The following is a 24,731-nucleotide window of genomic DNA, read 5'->3' as shown; positions in this document are numbered from 1 at the left end:
CACATATGATTTATAATACATGTGTACGATTTACGATTTATGTCAATATGTACTACATCAATAATGCACGCATGTATTAAACGCACAAATTTTCAAGCGCACTAATCTTTCATATTAGGTATTTAACTTAATTTTGAAAATTTTATATTGTATAATATTTTTGTATAACCCGCATTTCGAACTATTTTTATTTTGCACAAATATACTGCAAAATTTGTGTGAAACAAATTTTGACACACGTTGACAGCTGTAGATGTCATAGGTCAAGAATAGGTAAAAGATCTAAATTCTTTAACTTTTTTTTTGTTTTCAAGATAAAATCGATGTTTGTGCTTTATTAGTGCTTATACATTAATTATAGAAAATGATTTTTAAATTTGTAAAAGCAATTGAAAAAATAGTGTACATGAAAAAACTGTGTCCTGTCAAAAAAGGACTTTAAGATCCCGTAAGAAAAAGTTTTAACAAATTGATTAGCAGTATTGGTTATTGTCAATACTGCATCAGCAACTGATAAAATATCATCAGTTACTGATATATTATAGTAACTAGTTTATTTTTTTGAGAGCAAAGTGAAAACTAGGAAAGAATACAAAAAAAAAAAATACGATAATGACAGAAGACTTTGTTGCCGACTTATTGCAGATCTTAAGTGAGAAAAAAATCTTAAAAAGTTGACGTAAAGATAAAATTATCTTAAAAGGAAACAACTCGGAAAAATATGATACGGAAAAAAACAGAAAAAGTCGTTTTTTTCCAAAATTTAGAAATTGTAAATTTACGTAAATCAACATCACACGAACGCTGCAGACTGTTGGACATAATGCCGCTGTACATATATATGACAGAGGAAAAGATATATTCGTCCATCCAACATCCGGAGCTTCCATTTTTTTTCCACTCGCCTAGATTTGCGCGTTAAAGTCAGCGCAGCGTGAGTTCAATCTTATTTACATTTGTCAATGTCGCGGCAGCGTTATTCCTCTGCACCCCGGAATTTATGGAACCACTCAGCCCGGTCGATTCATTTTGCGCGCAACCGGCTCGAGCCGCGAGGAAGTTCGCGGACAGGTAACGGAGTAAATTTTCACGGTCCTGGAAAGTTTATAAATCCCTTGTGCATACTGCCATCTGGGCGAAATCCCGTAGCTTCTAGACGAAATCCTCCTTCAACGTGATCTTGTTTTCTCGCGCGGCTTCCTTTTGTAACACTCTCGTCATTCCGCCTTTTCTCACTGTCGCTCGTCGCTGTTGCCATTTTTCATGCGAGTTCCGACGGCATACTTGATCGTAAGTGGATCTCGCACTTTCTCATGCCGAGGCTTCCCGACGAGCCTCCTGCAATCAAAAACGTTCCAAGGATGTCAGTGATTTATTATTTCATTTGTCGTGCGTATATTGTAACGCGCGTTCGCTACTCGTTCGAAATCGTTTGAAATCATTTTCAAAGCGAGCACAAAGATCGCGAGAATTGAAGTAACGACTGCAAGTAATTCAAGGTTACTTCTACACGCGCGTTTTACGATTTGTTTGCCGTGCTTTTCTCGACAAGCGCAGGCATTAAATGCGATAGAATACTTAACTGCCTGCATCTCTATTCTATTGTGATAATGATCCGCGTAATAAAATGTTTTTAAATTGTGCTTTCAATAAATAAATTTCCCAATAACTGATAGTGTCCCCAATATTGGGAATCTGACCTTAAATGCATTCTTTATTTTATTTAAAAAAAATTGCAGTTTTATTTTTAATGAAATGTTATAAGAAGATTCCTTAAGAATTCAAGTAAAATTAAATACACTTGCGTAATAATGTAATTTATGTGTTCAAAAAAGCATTTAAAGCTCCTGACTCCTCGCGTGGCGACGTATTGAAGTCGTGACGTCATAAGCGAAAAATAACACGTAAAAGCTTTAGCCCTGGCATTTGTAAATAAAGAGACTTTGAACGAAACAGAATAACAAGATCGCTTTAAAACACCTGTAAAAATGGGTCTCGGCTAACTTTCTTTCTTCTGACAATCAGTAAAAAGTTGTAAAAGGCCCGTGAAGCGAGGCTTATTCAGCCAGGAAAATACGGTTAAATTGAAGTTTCAGCCATGGCATTTGTAAATAAAGTGAATTTGGATAAAATAGAATAATAAGAAATACGCTTTGAAACACTTGTAAAAATGAACCTTGACTATCCTTTTTCCGTCTAACAGTCGATAAATAATCGTAAAAAGAACGTAAAGGGAAGTCTATTTGGACAGGAAAACATACGGACTGCTGTTGAAAAGAGTGAAAAATATGCTTTTATGTAAAATTCAAAAAAATTTTACTTGCGGCTGATTTTTACTAATTTAATAAATACGAGACAAGTCACATTTTTGTGATGAAACACATGATAACGAAATGACATGTAAGATAAAAATTTCATCATCAACATGTCACGTTTCATGCCTTTTAGTTCTAATAATCTCCGCGATACTATGTCGCCACCGTTAACATGGAGTTCTCAGCTAAGGAGTCAGGAGTTTAAGATCGAATTTCTAATATTTGGGACACTTGTAGTAATTATGTTAGTTATCCTACATTCTAAAATATAATATGAGGAAAAAGTATTTAGTAATAACAGCAATAATTGAATGTTAAAAATTTATGGTTTGATATTCCATTTTTATAGTTATTATTGCTATAATGTTTTGGTAATAGCAGCATATAATGTTACACTGCCAAAAAATGGCTATTATCATAATTTAATTACAATTGACATAAAATTGATTATAAATTGGACTATGATAATCGCAATTATTTTTTCATTGGCATAATAAATTGTATGCTATTACTATTAACATAATAATCATAAAAATATGGAGTTTTGTATGATAATTGCCTTAACATTTAATTATCACAAATATTTTTCTTTTAGTGTACGTAATTAATAATATTTTACAATTACTTAAATTTTATTTATACAATAATGCATTGGATGATTAACATTGCGTTACTTTGAAATAAAAAAAAAAATACACGTTGCGATACGTCAAAGTTTTATTTTTGATTATTTCCGTCGCAAGAAACTTTATCGTACATGGAATATTTTGTCCTGCATTTTTCCATTTTGACGCCAATAATTTTCACGATTTCTGACGTGGCTCTCCGTTCTTATTACCGTCGCCTGATGAAATCCCATTTGTACCGAAACGGGGCAATGCTGAATGCATACGTAGGAGGGGTATTATAGTAATAAGGTTTAGCGCATACCTACAGGCGAGCGCATTTTGCACTTTTAGCATTCGCAATGTGCCTTAATGGCACTGATTTATTAAATAATCTTCTACTGCAGTGTTAAATAAGGATACCTGGATAAGAAGTCTCCTACTTTACCTAATTTACCATCCTAATTTAACGCCACGAATACTTCTGCACAAATTGCGGCCGCACATAAATTTTCGATGCTTTGTTTAGTCTCTCTCTGGAAGATACATATCTACTATTGCAATAAACTCATGTAATTCTTATTAAGTTAACAGATTTAACAATAAATTAAGCGTTAAACACTTGGATCCTTTCGTTAATTAAATTTGAACAATAAAGACTCAATTTTTTTTTTCTACAATAATGAATTGAAATTTAGATTGATATGTGTGAATAATACAAAAAAGAAATTGTTTTTCAATAAAAACGAGTTATGATGCTTAAAAATACTTTTGTCATTCTTTTCTATATAATTTTTATATAATTTTTTACAGTATTTAAAGATGCTTGTAGCATCAACAATTAATTTAACGAATAACTTAATTTATAATAAATTTTTAGCTTTAGTTTATGATTCAGTTTATAAAAAAATGTATGTAATAATTGATATAGAAATATGTAAAGCTTCAAGCTTTGATTAAAATATAGCACTTTTTTTTCTTTTTTATTTTATTGAGTCATGAAAAGATAACTTTAAAATTTTACAAATAGAGATAAGAATGTTTATTAATGTTTTAGTAAATTTTAATTGTATCGTTTTTTTTGAGTGCGTTAAACTTGATTCATTGATGCGAAATGTTATCTATGGACTAAGTTTGTAAATGAAGATTGCTCTTAAAACATTTTTGTTCGTTTCTTATTGATTTCCGATTGCATGCGAGAGTAGGAACGCGGTCATTAAATCGCTCGGATTCGCGAAAGTGCACCGCGACGGCGGTCGTTATAATTAAGCACCGCTTTAGACCGCTTGCCGTGCACCTTTTAATTGAAAGACGTTTCCGAGGAAACCCATTATCCGAATATATCGTGCAGTTTGTTAATTATAGCTTCGAGTTTTATTACTGAAGTCAAGATTAACTTCGGGATAACTTTAGCATTCATATCATTATATCATTCATATCAAATATTCAATCTTGTTACAATTACTCGCGATTTAAATAAAACGTTTATAAAGTGTAAAACAAATATATTAAAAATGTAATTATGAATTTATCGATCTTCAAAGAATTGAAATTCACCGCAGCGTATTTTATATATATCCTTGACTTTTTTCATTATATTTTAACTGTTCTCGGTAAATCGCGAAATTTCAATACCTATGAAGATTGTGTAGTGAGAACAACCTTGGAATGGAACAAATAAAGTCGTCGTGACTTCGGAAAGATTCGCTGATCCGGAAAGTTCGCGAGAACCGTAATAACATAGACACACATGCACATACGTACGCCGTCGAAAATTGCATTGCCCTCAATTCACGAAATCGCTTCATTGAGAATTGAGGCACGGCGTCTCGTATCCGGAATGCATCTCAGAAATTGTATACGGACACGTTCCGCATCGACATCTCGAAATGGCTTCCTCCCAGTCATCTCGGAAAAATTAACCAATTTCCTATGTCTTTTGTGGAGCAGTGAATAGTCCCGGCGACACAATGCAGCCGCAGTCGATTCAACAGCGCAGCCGGCATCGATATTTCATCGGTGTTCTTTCCCCCGATTCCCGATACCGTGAGACAATGACGATAATGATTGCGGATAGCAATTAATTTGTTGCGATTGCACGATTATTGCACGTCTCTGTAAAGTTGCACAGACATGCGCAAATAAACGATCTGGAAAATAAAATTATAGAACTTCGGAAAATTTTGAAAGCTAAAAGACAAATTACTTTCGATAATTGAATAAAAATATAAATGAATATGTACGACGAATAATTTTTAACAAAGATGTAATAATCTCTTTTTTATGTTTACAATGATTTTAATAGAAAGAAGTAGGGTCACTGCACCAGTCAATAAACAAATAAGAAATTGGACCAGTCAATGAACAAACACAAAATAATTTAATACAATTACATTTTCAAATAAAAAATTACTTTTAATAAAATCTACATGAAAATTAGATTTTAACAATATTAATTACTTTTGCAATTTATTATTTTAAAGTCTTATTATTTTAATAGTTTTTCTAAACAGTCATTTATTGGCGACTGTTCAGCGACTAGTGCAGCGACCTTATATAAAATACTTTTAATTTTTATTTATTTTATACAAAATACCTATAATATTTGAAAGACCCTTATAAATTTAAAGTAGACATAATTTTGACATGACATTAAATATCAGATTTGATACATTTTCTTCTTTATCGCGAAAGCTCGATTTTATTTAGGTCTTTCGCGAGAAGCTACAATTTATCGATAGAATTCCGATACTCGCGCGTGTGAGTTATACGAATGCAGAAAAGATGAACCGTCTTCGTCCTCGGTGTCGAAAGGAGAGCCGATTTATCGCTCCTTTTGCATTCGTAAATCAGGTAGAACACATCTCTTCCGGTAGTACGTGAGACAGAGAGTGTCTCGTTTATGTACCTGTTAAGTCGAAGGAAGAAATCTATAGCCTTCCTCTCTCTCTCTTTCATCGTAATCCTGAAGATCTATAACTTTTGCGTGCTAGCTTTGCGTGATTTTAACGTTCAATTGTGCACAGTAAAAAACATTTACTATTTATGTTAAAATAGACCCTTATTAAAATTTTTATATTGATTTTTAACATGCAAGAGTGTTAATTTAACATAATGTGATTGCGTTCACATATTTTATGTTGAACTTAATATTCAACATTTTTTATTATTAGTGTTATAAATAATACATCTCAAGGGTAAAAATAATCTAATTTTAAAATGTAAATTGTAATGAATAAAATACATACGTATTAGTGAATGGTAATTTTGAACTTGTGAATGTTAATTTTACTGAAGAAATATGTTTCTACAATTTTTTTTTGTTTTCAAATCGTGTCCAAATTTTACATTTTGTGTTAATTTTTTACGTAATATTTATATTATTTTCTAACATATTTGTCTACTGTTAAATTAACATAAAAATTTGAATGGACCGTTCGAGACGTGTAACACGTCTTAAATTTAACAGAAAAAGTTTTGCTGTGAATGCCATAAAAACTACATATAAAAAGCAACAATATTTGATATAGATTAAGAAAATTGTACTGTTAGATTAAAATACGAGATGACAGGCAATGATTTCACAAAGAAGAAATACGAAATAAGCTAAAGAAGAAAAAATGAAGCAGAAAATCTGATTGAGTACTGATACAATTTGTTACGAGAAGAGCACATTTCTTAGCAAAATCTGAATAAAGAATTGGAATATTTACTTTATAAATATATGCACGTTTTTTAATTATTTAATTAAAATAATGTCGGACAACTTGGTGAACGTAATTAAAATTAGTATATTTTTAATAGACGAGTTTTTATAAAAGTGCACTTTCTCGTCCGAGAGCTAATTTTTACCGTCGCAATCGATGATCACGTTTATATTTTATGAGCTTCTTTTGTCACGTACGCATATATGGGAAAATATTATAAGCTACAATATTCCATGCGTTGCTTGACCTATTTCACGATCAGCGCGAAATGTGAAGCACAGAACAATATACATGTGCGCTAGGTATTTCTAAAGAATCTCAGAGGATTTAATAATAATGAGCCACATGTTCCTCGGACAACGTCATACGATAAATCTCGTGGAAAAATAAGTGATATGCTAATATTAATGCTAATATAACTGCGTTGTGTTAACAAGATTACTATTAACATAAGCAATATATGCTAATGTAATTAATTATATTACATAACTACTAATCTTGTAAACTAAATTCCAGTAACAAATGATGTTAAATAAATATATTGTGTGCAAGATAAAATAAAAATATTACATACGCGATTAAAAATATTTTATAGTTTTATAAATTAATGGAAAGGCATTATAAGTGCTTAATGATATCAAAAATCGTGCTTGCTTTTTGTTAAATTATTTCTTGTATAAATTGTATCATACTTGGTACAAATCTGAAATCTTTCTTTTTTAACATATATGCGTTTTCATTGAGCCCTTGATTGAAAAGAAATTTGCATTTGCAATATTTGTTAATAATATAAAATTTTACAAACAGCATACTATTGACGTGACAAGTAATTATGATGTGAGTAATATCTGTCACACAGAGATAATTGGCATTCGATTTACGAGATTAATACACATAGTACCTGAAATTAATCGGCGTAGGCGAAGCGCAAAGCGCAAAGCGCGTGAACTCGTGACAGAATTCTCGCCTGCCGGTTTAACCTAATTTTTGTCCAGACACATTCCGCGATTAATCAAGGCAAATGGACGTCAGTAAGAGCGGAGGAGTTGTAGCGATGGGACGCACGAATGCTCGGTAAAGCGAGGTCGCGGGAATTTTCGTCTCCAAGCGACCGGCGCGGCGAACAGCGGCACGAAGCATCCTCGCTAGAATGCAAATGATCAATTAACCAGTTGTAAATCACTACAGTCAGATGGGGGCTTTATCTAGCCCCGCAGTCGGTACCCAGCCGGTCTAATGGCCGGCGGAGCCGGCATCGGTCTCCTTCATCCTATTTTCCTATGCTCTTCACGATCTCGCCATATAAAATATTCCAAAATGAGAAGTACGACAGAAGAAGGAAAGACATTTTTTTTATAATTTTATTCCAATATGATCGTCGCGCCAAATAATCCTTTCATCGGTCGATTTATAACGCAGTTAAGTTAAAGCTTGGCTGTAATTGGATGTAGCATTTTAATTTGATGACAATTGCGTCTTTCTCATACAATATGTTCCTGTACAAGAGGAATTTATTTTCAAAATTATTGTAGACAATATGAACTTTAAAGAATTTTATTACAATTTTAGTAAAATTTAACAAAATTATTTAATATTATAAAATAGTTTGGTTAAAATTCAACGAAAGTTTGTTTAAATTTTATTAAATTCACTGAAATTACGAAACTCTTCAAAGGCCACGTTATTCCACGTGCTGCTACGATTTTAAGGGTACATTCTAAGAGGAAGTTCTCTCCGTGTATTATATTCATATTAATATTAATTCTGAGTTAGTTACAGTGTGTTTCGATCGAAAGCAGCTGTATCCGCTTGTGAGAACTCTGTTCCTCAAAATAAACCTTGTTTCGAGCAAAGTTATGTACATCATGCCACTTTACATAATAATAGTAGCGTTACTATTATTATACTGATATTATTTTCATTATATCGTAACTAGAATGTAGTAGCTTGCCCTGTCCATTTGCTTGTTATTCTTGTTCACCTTTCCCTTTTTGCCACCCTTCGTCGACGATGTTTATTATCCAGGCCACGTTCGCCGGAGAACCTTTCGAAAGTTGAAGGTATACCCATGGGGCGCACACGAAGGTACTAAGTAGTCCCCGAATACCCGGCTGCCTTCTCGTGATTAACATTTGGAACGGAAAAGGTATTCTGTGAATTAGTAATTGAAATTTGGTTCTGAGATAAATTATTACAGAAACGTACATACTTATCGCCGAGCTTGTGTGCCAATTGATAATAAGAATTGATCTCTTGAATTATATTAGACATTTTACACAGAAAAATATCATTCTCGTGCTAAGAAAAGCGATTACTCAATTTTTTTGTCTTCTTCCTTTAAGTAACAGTTACCAGCAAAGAAATTTTTCTTGATAATAGTTTTAAAATCTTTATTTACTTGAAACAAGTAATATTTATTTATAATAAACTAATATATACATAGAAAAGTATTTATACATGAATTAAATATTCTGAATCTTAGTAAATTAATACTTTAATCAAAAATATATATTAAATTAAAATATATATTTAATTTACTTATTATTGTATTTTTCCTAATACAAGTTTATAATATTTTCAAAAGAGTATAAATTCTTTTTTTTTGGTATGTAAAATTTAATTTTTCTAAAATTTATATAATGAGTACATTAAAAAAAATATTCTTTGTTAAAAAAAGATTACTTAGGAAAAAAGTAAATCGCTTCTTTTTCTGTGTATAAACTAAACATGACTGTGAGTTATATCTTTCTGTGAGTATTGTACAAACATGATTGTGTTCATTGCGAGAGAATGAAAATTACGGTCGAGTCTTGTAAGATAGTATAGTAGCACAAATGTTATCCGAAAGTAATAAACGAGAATTAATAAACGAATACGAGTTAAACGGTCTCTAAACGTTCAATATTATTGAACTGTATTCGAAGATTACACAATATTATTGATCATCCGACTGTATTGAGTTTGTTTTGAATTGTGTAGAAGAATATCGTACAATATTATTGATCGTTAAAGGCTGTTTTATATTCAAGAATGTGTACTTTTTTTTCCAAATTTGGTCACATAATTTCCATAAGGTCTAGGACTATCATATTTATCTTGAAAATCCAATCTTGCCATGCCTTATCCAAAATGAATAGTGTGTGGGTTCGGTTCACGTAGCAGGCCCAATCAAAAGCTGGTGCTGTCACTGCAAAATGTGCGCAAGATACGTGGCCCGACGTACATGTAGCCCTGTGTCGTGCGGTATTCGGGTTATCCTCAATACCACGTGGAAGATAGCCGCAGAATCTCGCGGGAATTTAATTTACACTTGGCAGATGGATGGTGTTTCGCGTACAAATGCGGACCGCAGCCATTCTACCTGTGAATGTGACAAATGTTCGTGTTTACAAGGTTTGCATTTTGCTCATCAAATACACCACTTGCGTATTTTTGCTAAATATGCTAAATTATAAAAAAAACCATCAATATGATGTACGTTCGCGAAAAATTTGTGAACGGGCGTGCCCGTTTAGGAATATTTCTTTTTATTTGTTAAATTACTCGCTCGGTTTTCATGAAACTTGTAAGTTATGGAATAATTTCACAATATTTTATTTGAACCTGAGGTAAAAAATAAAAAATTTTAAATAATGAATCCAACAGAATAAAAAAATTAATAATAATATAATTATCTTAAAACTTGATTAAAGAATTTTTAATATTGTTGAGTATTGTTGTGTAAGCTTTGTTTTATTTAAAGTTCATACTAGTCGAATGAGATGAATATTTATAAGTGCATCAACTTTCAATCTTTGATTCTATGATATAATTTTCTCCTTTATTGGAGTTTTTTTGCAATAATATTTTTCCATAAAAAGAGTTTTATGATATTATTTTTCAGATTATTTTGTGAAATCTGATCTACCATATTAAATTTCAAATTTTATTTATAATTTTGAAACCAGACTCAAATTCCGTAATCCTACAAATCCTTAGAAAATAAGGTCTTTCGTAAATTACTTTGTTAGAAAGCTCGCGTCCTCGAAGAATTAATTGTACTCTAATAAAACTGATTTATACGTACTCTCTCTTTCTCTCTGGTTTATACTTGTGAATAAACGTTAAAGATACATCAAATATAATTACAAAAAGTTCTATATAAAATGTAGTGTCCTAGATACATTTTATATGATTCGACGCGAGACCGAGATCACGGCCAAGAAATTTAATAGACTAGAGGGAGAGACAGCCCACGATAGGGGTGGTGGTGCTCTGACAAAAGCTCTAATGACGTACGATAGTAACCTTCGTGAGGCGCGCGATACATATTCCGGGCTGATATGCATATTTAGTGCATATAGCGTTCTATAATCTTCTCCGTAGAAATGCACGGGGCACTTTGCCAAATCAGCGAAATTGAATCGGAAGAGAATTTTTAGGCGAAGCGCTTTATTACGTTATTATATTTCGGAGTGTCGAGGTGGCGTACGTTCCTTCGCACTCGCTCCGTTTCCAGCCGAGTTGAAAGCAAACTCGCTTGATTAGAATATCGCGGGAATTGCGCTCACGTTTATTACACTCGGCTATTATTCCCAGCTCTTTAGCAACAACAAACAATGCCTGACAAACATCGCGCGCGGTATTTCTGAATTATGTAATTTAATTTAATTACACTGTGCAAGATAGTTCAATTTTTTACAGTTACTCTCTCTCTTTCTCATTCTGCACTTCCGAGACTTATGATCGTTGAAGCGATAAACTGCAATACAATTTAAAATGTATGTCATTGAATAATTATTTTACCTCGTAAATAATGTGTACTTTACGTTACTTTTGATTTCTTAATCTTGAAATATATGTTACTTGTATTTTTCTTACATTAACACTGCATTAGATGAAAATTCACTCACAAAAATAAGAATTTTTACATTTCTAAGAACTTTTTTACAATGTTGTTCTACTTAATATGCAAGGTGTTGAAGAAGAAATGTTAGAATAACTGAAACTAACACTATGTTCATGTAAAAAGTCTGATTAAACGTTTTAATTAATTATTTTAAGCTATCAAAATTTTAATAACAAAAACTGCACTAAACTACTTGAATTAGCATTTGAGTGAAAATTCATCTCACAGTAGCGTTCCTGTGTTAATATTGAAATTTTCCTGGCAATCTGGGAATCGTGGCCAATCATGGGGCACCCATATATTTCATTTGCCGCCTTTTATTAAATTTCTCAGATCGGTCAAATCGACCGCGTGCACTGATTCGATTTGCATTATTGTACGTTAGGTCGCGTGTCGCTCACTCGGCTACCTACTTACCGCGCCTACGGGGGTGTTGAATTCATTTCTCTCCTCCCTCTCCCCCCGCCCGCCTTTCTTCTTTTATGTCCTCAAGTAGCCTGAATTGTATTCGATAAGTATCGCATGTCGTAGTACGAATACTAGTAGCGAATTTTGCATTTTTATTCTGATTATGCGCATCGCGCGTGGTGGCCAGGTGCCGATCGTTGCGTGCCGCGTACAGGCACGTGTACACGGTTGAAGGATGAAGAGGAAGAATGGGGTGGGCAAAGACGGGGATTGCAGAGACGAAATATCGCGATACGCGCGACATCAAAAGTCCTCGCGGTAATTGCATTTCTTAACGTCAGTACCGGCGGCGTTACTTCCTCCTCTGTTAACGGCCGTATACTATTGCGCCCCGTCCGCTTAAAATTATCGCCTCGAGCGGTTCCTCGGGGCAGAAATCAATAATGAACAGTAATAACGGCGCCGTTATTGTTAGCGATGTGTAAATGTGAATGACGCAACATGCACATTTAGCGTCTGGACAGGCCGTGTGCGCTACGCGTGCGATGTAAGGTATACGGATAAGATATCCGACCCGAAGACAGTTTCTCCATTTTTCATACGTCAAGTACGTCAAGCGCGTATGTGTCGCTGTTGAATTATTCATTATGTTAAGTATTTTTGTTCGCTGGAAGATAGAGAGGTTTTCAGGTCAAAACCACGTTCAAGAATTCGAGATTAAGAATAATTGTATTTTGTTTCAACTTGTTGATTGTTCGCGCTAGACAAGATGAAGGCAGAATCTTACTGTGATTTGCATTTATCTGCTTTGACGTTTTTAATTCGACGAAGTTAATCAAGAAATTCGTAACTGCTTTAAAATAAAGTTTCCATTTATTATTCAAATTTAATTGTAGATTGCTCGAGTCAGAAGTGTCTGCGAATAATATCTATGTTGTTGTGAAAATAAAATATTCTCTTAAATAATATTGCAAAAATATTATTGGATCACGTTCATTTGAGGGACACAGTTTTCAATACCAATGCAAATATATTACAGAGTCCGTCGATCAACTGTGTTTGCAACTATCTATGATTCTATTTTTCCAAAGATGAAAGCACAGTCTGAAAGATAGATCAGAGATGTGTCGACGCGACTTTCGGACTGAAGCCAAATCTATAGAGAAAGGCGCCTGTCAGCAGAATAAATCTAAAACGCGCTGCTCACGGCTTTTGTAACGAGTTCTACTTTGGTTTAATGTTTCTTCGGGCGGTTTATTTTTATTTTAATACTTAACGAATGTCAAAGTTATTAACAAATAAAATTTAATGGAATGACTAAATTAAACGTTGCGCATATGATGTTGCAATATATATAATGTCAATAACATGTGCGTATATGAGATATCGGTATTATATGTTATATGTATAATATTATATAATAAATCCATTCCTATTGTTTTATTTTCAGGAAATCGCCGCCATCCTAATAAGTTTTCAAAGGCACGCCGAATGGCAAAGTCGGGAGGTAAAAGTACGACCACGAAGTGGTTCAATGTTACTGTACTCGAGGAAGAAAGTACGTTACCGGAGGGACGGTTATTGTTGGAAGAAAAGAAAAGATGGAAAGACTACACGAGAGGATCACATGAAACTGAAGGTAGCTTCACATTCAAAAGCAAGAAGCAAGATTATTTAAAACGCATATGACTAGCAGCTGCAACTTAAAATCCATTCTACACTGAAAAAAAAGATTATAATTACCATAATTTAACTATAATTTATAATCGCTTTTGATGTCAACTATATAAGTATTTATAATTGGTTTTAATCATGCAAAGTATAGTTATTTTTTGTTATTACTGCGTAAAGAGCGAATATTAAAAAATCAATTTGCTAAATATATTCACTAAAAAAAAACGTTAACTATAATTGTGATTATTTTATTTTTGTCATTTACGTTTTGATATTTTATTATTGTACATATATTATAATAATTTTTGAAATTATCATAATTTGTAATAAAAATTTTTTATGTTTGATGGAATTATGAATATTAACGTACTACGACATAAGGCATGGACGGAGACTTCCTTATGGAAGGTATAAAGCTTTCTACACCCAGAGCTCATCCAGAATTCGGGGTATTTAAAAAAAATATTTTAATTTTTGACAAATAAGAAATTTTAAGTGATTTAACAAAAAACAGAATTTGATTAGGGTGACTATGTTGCACGCTACAACACATACAGTGAAAGAGATAAAATATTTGTATGTTTTTAAAATTATCTTCTCCCTCCTCATTTGGATAAATTATTCCACGCTCAGAAAAGTCAAAAGTCCCGTCTCTGACGTAAGGTTGAGTATTACTAATATTAAAACAGCAATAACTATAGAAATGGAACTTTTAACTATAATTATTTTACCATGTACTTATAATCACAAATACCAATACCTTTTTCTCAGTGTAAAATCCATAAAAATTTTGTTATTAAAATTTATGAATAGAATTTCAATTAGTAAATTATGTGAATCTAATCACACAGGTTCAGGGAGTCGAGTGCATCTACGGCTGTTACGTGCACTCGGCAATCCTTCCGACGTTTCATCGCCGGTGTTACTGGCTACTGCAAAATCCGGACGTCGTCCTCGTCCATTATTTGAACGTCCCTTATCCGGACGGTGATGCGAAGCTAGCGGCCCTGCCACCTTGCCTCGCACTGCCGCCAGACAAAAAGGAGTGGACGCGAGACGAGTTAGCGTCGCAATTAAGGCCCATGTTCCTCGGTGGAGATGACGATCCGAACAATCCTCATCTCACTCAGCACTCGAACCATCCCGTCGACATGATAGTCTCTCAACTGCTCGATAGGCAGAGGGCATCCTCTACTTCCACCACCAGCAACACTCAACTCGCACCTAGGAGACTTACGCCCGACAATCAAGTACTGTTTTAAACTTTGTACCTAATAATTTAAAGTTTTTTAGCAATAGTTTAGGGGAAAAATTTAGGGACTAAGAAAAGAAATACCAGTAATTAAGAAATTTTTTCGTAGAAGTTGTATAAAACGTAATTATTTAACATAATTACGTAGTCAAATAAATTTTAGCTATACGTAATTGCTTGAAATAGGTCTCTTCAACAACGGGAGGTCAACAACAATCAACGACAGCGGCCCCGGCTCCCCGCGTGTACTCAAGACATTCCCATTCCACTCAGAGTCAACAGCCGGCTCCTCTAGTTTTAAGTTTGCAACAAATCCAAGGCGGTGGTGGTCTCCTGATACTCAACAGTCAACCATATCATCATCAGCAACAACAGCAACAGCAGCAGCAGCAGCAGCAACAGCAGCAGCAGCCACAACAACAACAGCAGCAGCAGCAACAACAGCAGCAGCAGCAGCCGCAACAACAGCCACAACCGCAACAGCAGCAGAGTCAGCAGGTGGAGATGCAACAGGTCACAGAGCAACAAATCGTACCGCAGACTAGCGTCGACCGAGAACAGCAAACGCAGCAAGAAATTGACGCGCAGGAGAGTATGGACAGGTCTGCCGTGCAACCTCTGCCGATGGGCGGCTCCGGCTCCGAGGTGACCGATTTTGCGGAGACACTGGATCTTAGTCAGGAAGACATTCAGAGGACACTGTCGGCCAACATGGTGCCCCCATCGCCGTCGCCTTCGCCGGCGGACAACAGCATGATCAATCCGATGGACTTTATTGACTCGTCGGACGACGTGCTGGTCAATCTGGACGCGTTCGACGTATTTGGCGATTTGCCGGAGCTGCACGACTTCGAAGCCGAGCAGACGAAGCACGAGGAACAGCGAGGTGGTCCCGAGAATAACGTCGGATGTCATCCTGGTACAACCGTCCATATTGCAGAATATAGTCCCGAGTGGAGTTACACCGAGGGTGGTGTAAAGGTACGTGAACAATATATTTAAGTTGATTTTTCTTTTTGTGTTTTTGGATTCATTATATAGTGTTCTTAGCTTGAAAAAATTTTTGGAAATTTTGAAAACAAAAACGATTCTTTTTTTTAAATATAATGTCGTTGTTAATATAACGTCTGTTGTTTTCTACACCTCAGTAGTTTTAAAATTTTTTGCATTTATATTTAAGAATTCTAATAGATTAAATCGTTCATCAAAATCCGCTGTTATTGTCATAATTGTATTTTTCGTATTTTTTGTTAAATCTGTTTTTTTCCTCAATTTTATTTTTCCAAAAAATTAAGAATATCAGTATCTCATTATCATAGTCGTTTTTCCATATTTTCTGAAAAAAATGAAAAAAAACTTAATTTTTTCTCGATATTATTTTTTGGAATTGTAAGAACGCTATATACGTAGATATACTTGATATAAATGATATTTCAGGTATTAGTTGCTGGTCCGTGGACCGGCGGTAGTGGTTCCCAATCGTATTCGGTACTTTTCGATGCGGAACCGGTCGAGGCATGCCTCGTGCAACCAGGTGTATTGCGTTGTCGATGTCCCGCGCACGCACCAGGAATAGCGTCCCTTCAGGTGGCCTGTGACGGTTTTGTCGTGTCCGATAGCGTTGCCTTCGAATATCGTAGAGCGCCGACAAGCGAACCTAGCCCAGAGAAAGCTCTGCTGGATCGTCTTGCGGATGTCGAGGCCCGTCTGCAGGGTCCCGGTCCGCCGTCTCCCGCAGCTCATCTGGAAGAGCGACTGGTTGCTTATTGCCAGGTACTTTTGAAAAAAACTACTCGATATTTCTAAAAAGCTTTCGATTAAAATCTTGGTTATGATAATTACAGAGAAAGAACGATTTTGTGTTAAAGTATTTAAAAATTTACCTGGTCACAGATCTGAAAATAATTTTGTTAGACCATCAAAATAATTAGATATTGCTCATCATGTTTAAATATTTTTTATAATTATTATGATGGTCCAACAAAATTATTTTTAGGTCTCTACTTAGCTAAGTTATTAAATATTTTAATAAAATTGTATTTTTCGTATATAGTTAATAAATTACAGTGTAAAGTTTTATTTCTGATATATTACAGGATGCTGTTGTCCGTCCTTGGCGAACTGGAGCGGAACCTCTTCAATCCGGTGGGCCTACCCTCTTGCATCTGGCGGCCGGGTTGGGATACTCCAGGTTAGCCTGTGCACTCCTTCACTGGAGAGCAGAAAATCCTAGTAGCATTTTGGACGCCGAGGTCGATGCTCTCAGGCAGGATAGCGCAGGTCTCACGCCACTTGCTTGGGCTTGTGCGGCAGGGCACGCCGACACCGCCAGGATTCTTTACAGGTTTGTGAAAATAATCTCATTGGAGCAATATTCGTCTAACGTTTATTACAAACAACTGGATCCAACAAGTTACGACCGAAAAGTTGCAATTTACACATCTCCGCCTTTTGTTTAGCTCGCAATTGCCTCATACCACGATTACACTGATATTTAATAAGTATGTGTTAACTCTGCCTCCATAGATGGAATGCTATGGCACTACGCGTGAGGGACTGTCAGAATAGAACGGCGACCGAGCTGGCCGCGGAGAACGGTCACACGGCAATCGCCGAAGAACTGAATCAACTCGAAACCCGAAGGCAAGACGAGAGGCTTTTCTTGCGACCCGCCAGCCCTAGCCCTAGGCGGCCATCTCAAGACAGCGGTCTCGATCTGGCGTTGTGTTAGTCTCGTTTGCTATTATATACTGCCCTCTTTTTCGTATACACGCACACACATTCACGTATCTGACACACATATAGTCACACCCTACCCATTGCCGATTAGCCCTTTCAACGCCATTATATTTTCCCTCGTCCAGTTTGTAAAGATAGAGTCACAAAAAGGTCGTAAGTCATGCGAGCGTAATAAATTAGGCAACGTATGTAGCATTAAGTGGGGTTTATCGAAAAACACAGGTGGCTCGCCGCTGCTGGACAACATGGAGTTGTTGCAAGAAGATGAGTCGTCGTTAGGCCTCAACGAACAGGGAATGGAGAGCGCTCCGACCCCTCAGGAGACCGTAGGTCCGTACCTTCCTCGTTTCCTCTTCTATTTGTCTGTCTGTCTGCCTGTCTGTCTGTAAAAACTATCCGTAATTCTCTGTCTATTCTCTGTGACACACTACCGATAGAAACGGATCGGCCTAGACGTACTACCGACCGCAATCACGTGTGGACTGCGAATTCCGTAGAGATCCTAGTTGAAACTGCGTTTGCCTCCCTCATTTGCAGACACATACACACACATACACACATTCTTACATATACACAGCCACACATACAGCAGTGTTCCTTTTCTCTTTCTATCTCTATGTGTGCGTACGAGACGACCGGACTCGGTCAGCGACTACGATGCCTTCTCTAACTTCTCTGAACTCTTGCAGCTTGAACAATATTGGTGTTGCTTGGCCTTCGTAATCGCTGGTGTTGGATGAATTGCTGTGTAATGTTTAAATTTTCTTAGCCACTCTACTGTCGGCTATCGTGACCTGTTCTCGAGCAACAATCTTGTCTGTATACAATCTTTCAACAATAATGTAGCAACTAAATTTTATCACCTGGACAATCTGCCTAATCGACCATTGTGGAGGTATCTCAGCTGGCTATCATCTTACGAAACGAATAAGAAAATGTCACGTTTACCAGCGACTTGTCTGACTCTTCGTGTTGTCAATTCATGTCGTAGCGGCGCACTTGTTGGTGTTAAACATTTTATCTGGTACCGCGGCAGCATCTCGATGCATCGTAGAACGTTCACGGCTTTTAAACTTCGGTGTTGTGATCGATGTGATTTCGGCGGTCTGCCACCACGAGCTTTTCGAATTTGGCTAGGGTGGTGATTCCTTTTTATAGGGGAAGAAGACGCGAGGGTGCTGACATTGGCAGAACAAATTATAGCGGCGTTACCGGAAAGGATCAAGAGGGCGGAGGGTGAGTCTCCGTCTTCTTCCTCGCCACCACCACCCACGGCGCCTCTGTCACCCTTGGAAGACGCTCTCATGGAACAAATGGTAAGGATACCACGCTCGCTATTATTATTGATAGACGAAACTTTGTGATTCTTAGAATCCCTGGAATTCTTTATCTTCATCTCTGCTTAGATTCCAAAGCGGTTTAAATAATGTAGATCAGAATTTGCGAATAATTAATTAAAATTTCTTCGAGTACGACAAGGTCTTTTGGCGAATACAATCGGAGAAATAGCAACCATTAGCAATTCAGTCTTGAATCATAATTAGGAGTAAAACTTTGAACCAAGCTAGATTGCAGTTCAGATAAATGGAACTTTGAAATTCCTCGGTTTTCCGCTATAAAGCTCTATTTACATGCTAATCGTCCTGCTTGTAGCCTCTCGACTCCGGGGAACTGTTTGACTCGTATCGCGACTGCAGCGGCGGCGCCGCTTCGGTCTCGGATGCCGATGCCGACGCCAGTCCCTCGAGTCCCTCCAGCAGTTGTTTGACACCGGACTCGCCGTCTCCGCCGCCCACCACCGCCGATTTCTGCGAGTTTCTGCAGCTGCAGCTGCAGCTCGACGGCAATGGCAATGCTCACAGCGGTCAGTACTACTCGCAGAACGGCGGCGGTGAGCGCAAGTTGAACGGCATGATCGGTTCAGGGGCTATGACGGCGTTTGGCGGAAACGGCGACGGTAGCGAGGCGGATCTCAGCAGACTAACATTGTCTGATCGTGAACAGAGAGAGCTTTATCACGCCGCCAGGATGATTCAGAAAGCGTACAGGAATTACAAGGGTCGTCAGAGGCAGGAGGAGGCCGAGAGACATGCCGCCGTTCTGATCCAACAGTACTATCGTCGTCACAAACAGTACGCTTACCACAGGTAACTTGCCTATTGCTTCGCGTTAGTTTATTGGCGCAAATCTTTTATATTTATTTTTACGTTTGATTTCATTATTATTGTATATTGCATTGTTCCATATTATATTAATAAGGTGGCTGAGCTGAATAAGGTGCACTTAATTTATTATCTATTTTTTTAAAACTCTATTTAAAGTATTACAAATTTTAAAAAAAACTGTAGTTAATAGAGTTTTTAAACAATAAAATAAATTAAGTGTCAGTATTCAGAATGGGTCGTTTCACGCGTCTGTTTTCGACGTTTCTCCTTTCTTTTGTCGTAACAATTCGCATGCTATCGAACTTTCTCCAACTTTGAAAGTCTTAAGAACGGAATGAATCACTTGCTGTCGGATTACAATGGTACCAACTACTTAGGCGACTCATGCGACATTTAGATACAGATCGTCCGAGAGTTTATGCGGGCACGTGTTATCGGGTTGAACTCAAGGTTGTTAAGTATGACAGATCATTATCTCGCATCGTGCAGACATCGCCAAATTGCTTCGAACTTAGAAAGTTAAATTTCCATCGATATTCCACTGGTGCAGGAGGTTGCGGGAGACGTCTTAATAAGGGACAATTAATAACCGAGGGGACAAGACGTACCATTGTGGGCCGACTTAACGACCTCCGACTGAATTAGACTGATGCCACCAAAGTTCAACCCGTGTACCTCTCTCGAGGCGAACTTTTAATTGGCATCGTAAATAATTCGGAAACTTTGCGGATTTCCTTGCCTTCGTTACGGTGGCCTGAATACAGAATTAAGTTGGCATTAAATTAATACGACTTTCGCGTTGGAGTCGGAGATCGGTACTCCGCCGTTCCTGCCTCCCGCATTCTTCGGGTTATGTACGTAGCGATTTGAACTTCTCGTTGTAATGCCCCCGAAATTAGTGACAATCAGCTGACTATATGTTATCATTGTAGAATCTTCGTGGAAACATAAGTTGGGGTAGTAGTGATAAGATTACGGGCGTGCAGCCAATTCCGGCAGTTATTGCAGAACCAAGATTGAAATATATTAATTTGACAAATAGAATTTTTATTTTTTCTTTTTGACTTCCTTTTTTTATATCTCGTTTTATGTCGTTGTAATATTTCTATAAATCAACAAGAACTCAAGTTTAGTATGAGTTATTTTGCGCAACGGTTCCATCGTCGATTTATGTTCTTGGACGAATACTTGGACTTTAAGTTATAATGTTTTTTTTCTCTGACTCGGAGAAATTCTCTAAATTTTGAAAAAAAGTTTGAGGTTTTCTCCAATTTTTTCTTTATCAAATTTTTTAATTTTTTTTTCTTTTAAAATAATGTCAACTTTTGTCATTTTTAAGATTATTTTAAGATTTTTTTTATATTTAAAAACTCTCATAAGTAATTCACCAATAAAATTCGCTGTCATAATTACAACCTATATTTTTCCATATTTTTCAGAAAAAATAGAAAAAGATTGTGTTTTTTTCTCAATTTTATTTTTTCGGAAAATTGAGAACACTACTAATTGAATTTTTCCGTAAAAATTCAGAAAAAAATGAAAAAACACCGGTTTTGTCCTGAATTTCATTTTTCTAGAAATTAAGAACATTAAAATTTCATTATCATAGCTGTTTTTCCTTTGGTTTTATTTTTCTGGAAATTTAAAAGCACTAACCGTATCTTTTGTTGCAGGCAAGCCACGAAGGCAGCCTTGGTGATCCAGAACAACTATCGAAGTTATCGCGCACGACCGGGCTCGGCCAGCGCGAGACAGCAGGCGGTTCATCAGCAGGCGGCACATCAGGCAGCGAGGAAGATTCAACAGTTCATGAGGCAGTCTAAGATCAAGTTAGTATCTCCGTACGTTTATGCGTGGGCGTGTGTGTGTGTGTACAGTGCTGCATTTCCTGTTGCAACGATGTGCACGCACATTAGTTAACGTAGTAGAGACTTCTTGTTAGCACACGAAAGGCTTTTTATCGTACTGAAAAAAAAAACCCGAAAAAGACAATGTGTAAAAGTTCTAAAGTCTCCCTCTTCTGTGTGTCACTAATGCAGCTTGTCGTGGGACGATTCACGACCGGTAAGTAAAGATTTTATAATAGGGCGATTGTTTCCGTAAAACAGTGCTCGTTTATATTTCTTTCTTCCTCTCTCTCTTTCTCTCTCGTTCCTGTTTCATCTGTGCTTGAGAGAGTTTACGCTTTCGTCATCTTTCTCTTCCTTTCTTTCTCTCTCTCTTTCTCTCCCTCTCTTTGTCTGTCTCTCTCTCTCTTTCTTTCATCACTCTGTCTCATGCTATGAATTATCAAGTTACACGTTTATATACCGGAACCTATATACGTGTCATATTGTTCCTCGTACATTTGACAATGCTTCGTGTTTATTGTTTGAATGTCTCGGTATATACATTTAGTGTCTTTGTACAACAAAATCGTATACTCGTCGCTTAACGACGTAGAACTAGTGAATTGCTCCAGATAATCACTTTGCCAATAATTTGCGGACGGATGCATCAAATGCATGTTTGAATATGAAGAATTGAGAAACCAGCGTTTAGGGGACTGCCCTGTTCTGGACGATGTTAGTATTTCTTTACTACCGATAGATAACTTATTGTTGCTTACGGTACCTGTCTAAATAAGCTACAGTTTTTGTGAAACTATATGCTAATAGTAGTGCATTTCCATTTTCCTATCAATTTTGAGAAAAAACCTTAAATATCCGATGCTAGAAATATTTCCCTAATATTTTACTATAGTTTTATATACGTTTTATATAACTTTGAACAATTCTATTTAGAAATATTCTACTTAGAATAATTCTAAATAAACTCCCGTGAGATATCGGAATTAATAAATATTTATTTTCTCAATAATAGATAATATTTCTATATTCATGAAGTAAAAATTATTCAAATTATTCTATTTAGAAATAATTTTAGTATGTATGTTACTATTTTCGTTTGGAAAAAGAAACATAATTTTATTTTTATTAATTATACTAATTTCACCATTTGGAACTAGTCATTTTTAGCACTTGAGATGTATGTGTCACATCTGAAAGTATTATCAAAAATTAAAAAATTTTATTGATTGTTCTATTATTATGTTTGAGTGTCTATGTAAAACTTAAGCATATTTTTCTTATTTGTTTAAAAATTGTTTAATTTTTTTTTATTTTAATATAAAATCGTGTTTTTAATATTTATTTGCAAATTTAATAAGGAAGTGACATTACAACTCAAATCAAATTTTTTACGTATATTAATATAACTCTAATAAATATTCGTACAAGGATTCATTTGGATTCACTTACTTGTTTAAAAGTTATTTACTATAACTGCAGCAAAAAAGTTATTTTTGCTGTAAAAACCATTATAAATCAAATTTTTTTATTGTTTTTTTGCAACTGGTTTCAGGACCAAAATTTGGACATTTACAACAAAAATTGTTTGTTATTCAAGAAAAATTAAGAATAAACTAAAGAAGCATTAAGTTTTTAAATTTCAATCTTTTAGTTTATATTGTATAGAGAAAATATTCTTAAATTTATATTCAGTATTGTAAAAGTCTTCTTTACACAAATTTTTGTAAAAATTCGAACATTTTTTATATTTTGACGCCCACCATGTTAACCCTTAAACTGTAATTTTTGTCTTACAGACCGTTATTGAAACTTTACTTGTTAATAATTTCTTTGACATCCACAAAAAACGCTTTAAACTCATAATACTTTCGTATGCCATTTGTCTTTATTAGACACTGCATTGATCTTATTATTGTTCGCTGGGAACGTGTAATGTGAAGTGGTTAAAAAATTACAGCGGTCCCATAAACCGGAGTTTACCGTTTACGTTACTTTTTCGCAGTATTGAGCATGTATGTATTTTTTCATCTGCGTCTTATTTATAAATTTTAATTCTTATTTACTGGTGCGATGTTATATTTTAATGTTAGCAACAATTCTTATAGTTTAACTTTCTTCGAATTCTTTAGGATTTTTAAAATTTTTCGAATGGAAATAACTGTTTTTTTTTAATTAGTTTTTTTTTAACTATGACCCTAAATAATTCCTAAACGGATCAACGTATACTTTCGCTTAGTACCAACATTTTTTTTATACTCTTTTATATGATATAATATGGAGAGAGATTTTTATTTAAAATATTTAATTTGAGGTCCTACAGGGATCTTGAAAGGAGCAATTTCTACAAATTCACCCAAAACCAAGCTCCTCGAAATGATTAAACGTGTATTTCGCAATTTTTTATAATTTTGAAATATAGCGGAAAGAGTTCTACAGACTCTAGAAACACCTTGTATGAACTTTTTCTGCTAATCCTCACATTAAAACTTCTTTCTCCGGCTCTCTTATTTACAAGTATTCAAAATATTTAAAAATATACATTTTTTATTATAAATAACTTTCAAAATTAATGGTAACATGATAATGATCTATCAGTTAGATCGTTGTTTACTAATAGTGTGATTTTTTCGAGCGTTACAGTTTAAAGGTTACATTCATTTTGAATTTGTTAATTTTGATTCATCAGATTCATATTCATAGAGTTAAAAAAAACTTTTAAATTTAGAAAAATATAGTTTAAAATTATTTGGTAAATTGTAAAAATATCTTATTTAAAAAGCTTCTTTGCAATCAATTTTATATTTAACCATGCATTTCTTATTAATCATAACAGACATCAAAAATTCTGTTTGAGGATTGAAAATTCTAACAACATATTGAATTTTAATTACAATAATGTTTTTTATCTTGGTTGCAATAAAATTTTTCTAGTACACATCATAGTTATAATATAACAAATTGCTTGACAGTAATCCTCTTTTGGAACTTTAATTATAAATTTTTTAAAACTGAGACGTGACGGAGCAATTTGGAAACCGGATTCGTATTCAGTGCCTCAAAAACCAAACAAAAAAAATGACTAGTCCAGTTTTGGTGTTATTTTTTTGTTGAACCGTGTAATAATCGAA

General features: G+C 35.2%; 1 protein-coding gene across 7 annotated transcripts in view; it reads left to right on the top strand.

Moving 5' to 3' along the window:
• The window catches only part of LOC105199172 (calmodulin-binding transcription activator 2), a 71,486-nt gene that overhangs the window by 40,159 nt on the left and 6,596 nt on the right, over positions 1-24,731 (top strand). For 3 of the 7 annotated variants that reach the window (XM_026138041.2, XM_039453379.1, XM_011166137.3), the window contains 10 exons: positions 13,374-13,562; positions 14,449-14,847; positions 15,036-15,830; positions 16,287-16,622; positions 16,946-17,193; positions 17,376-17,575; positions 17,811-17,918; positions 18,747-18,904; positions 19,242-19,735; positions 21,427-21,582. In XM_026138041.2, the coding sequence (XP_025993826.1) occupies positions 13,374-13,562; positions 14,449-14,847; positions 15,036-15,830; positions 16,287-16,622; positions 16,946-17,193; positions 17,376-17,575; positions 17,811-17,918; positions 18,747-18,904; positions 19,242-19,735; positions 21,427-21,582 (3,083 nt within the window). Of the gene's footprint in view, positions 1-13,373; positions 13,563-13,978; positions 14,047-14,448; positions 14,848-15,035; positions 15,831-16,286; positions 16,623-16,945; positions 17,194-17,375; positions 17,576-17,810; positions 17,919-18,746; positions 18,905-19,241; positions 19,736-21,426; positions 21,583-21,792; positions 21,818-24,731 lie in introns of all 7 variants that reach the window. The other 4 variants (XM_039453380.1, XM_039453381.1, XM_026138042.2 and 1 more) reach the window with 3 other exon arrangements.

The sequence above is a fragment of the Solenopsis invicta genome, chromosome 9 (genome assembly GCF_016802725.1).
Source record: "Solenopsis invicta isolate M01_SB chromosome 9, UNIL_Sinv_3.0, whole genome shotgun sequence".
In the NCBI taxonomy this organism is placed as follows: Eukaryota; Metazoa; Arthropoda; class Insecta; order Hymenoptera; family Formicidae; genus Solenopsis; species Solenopsis invicta.
This window is presented reverse-complemented; position numbering and strand designations above follow the sequence as displayed.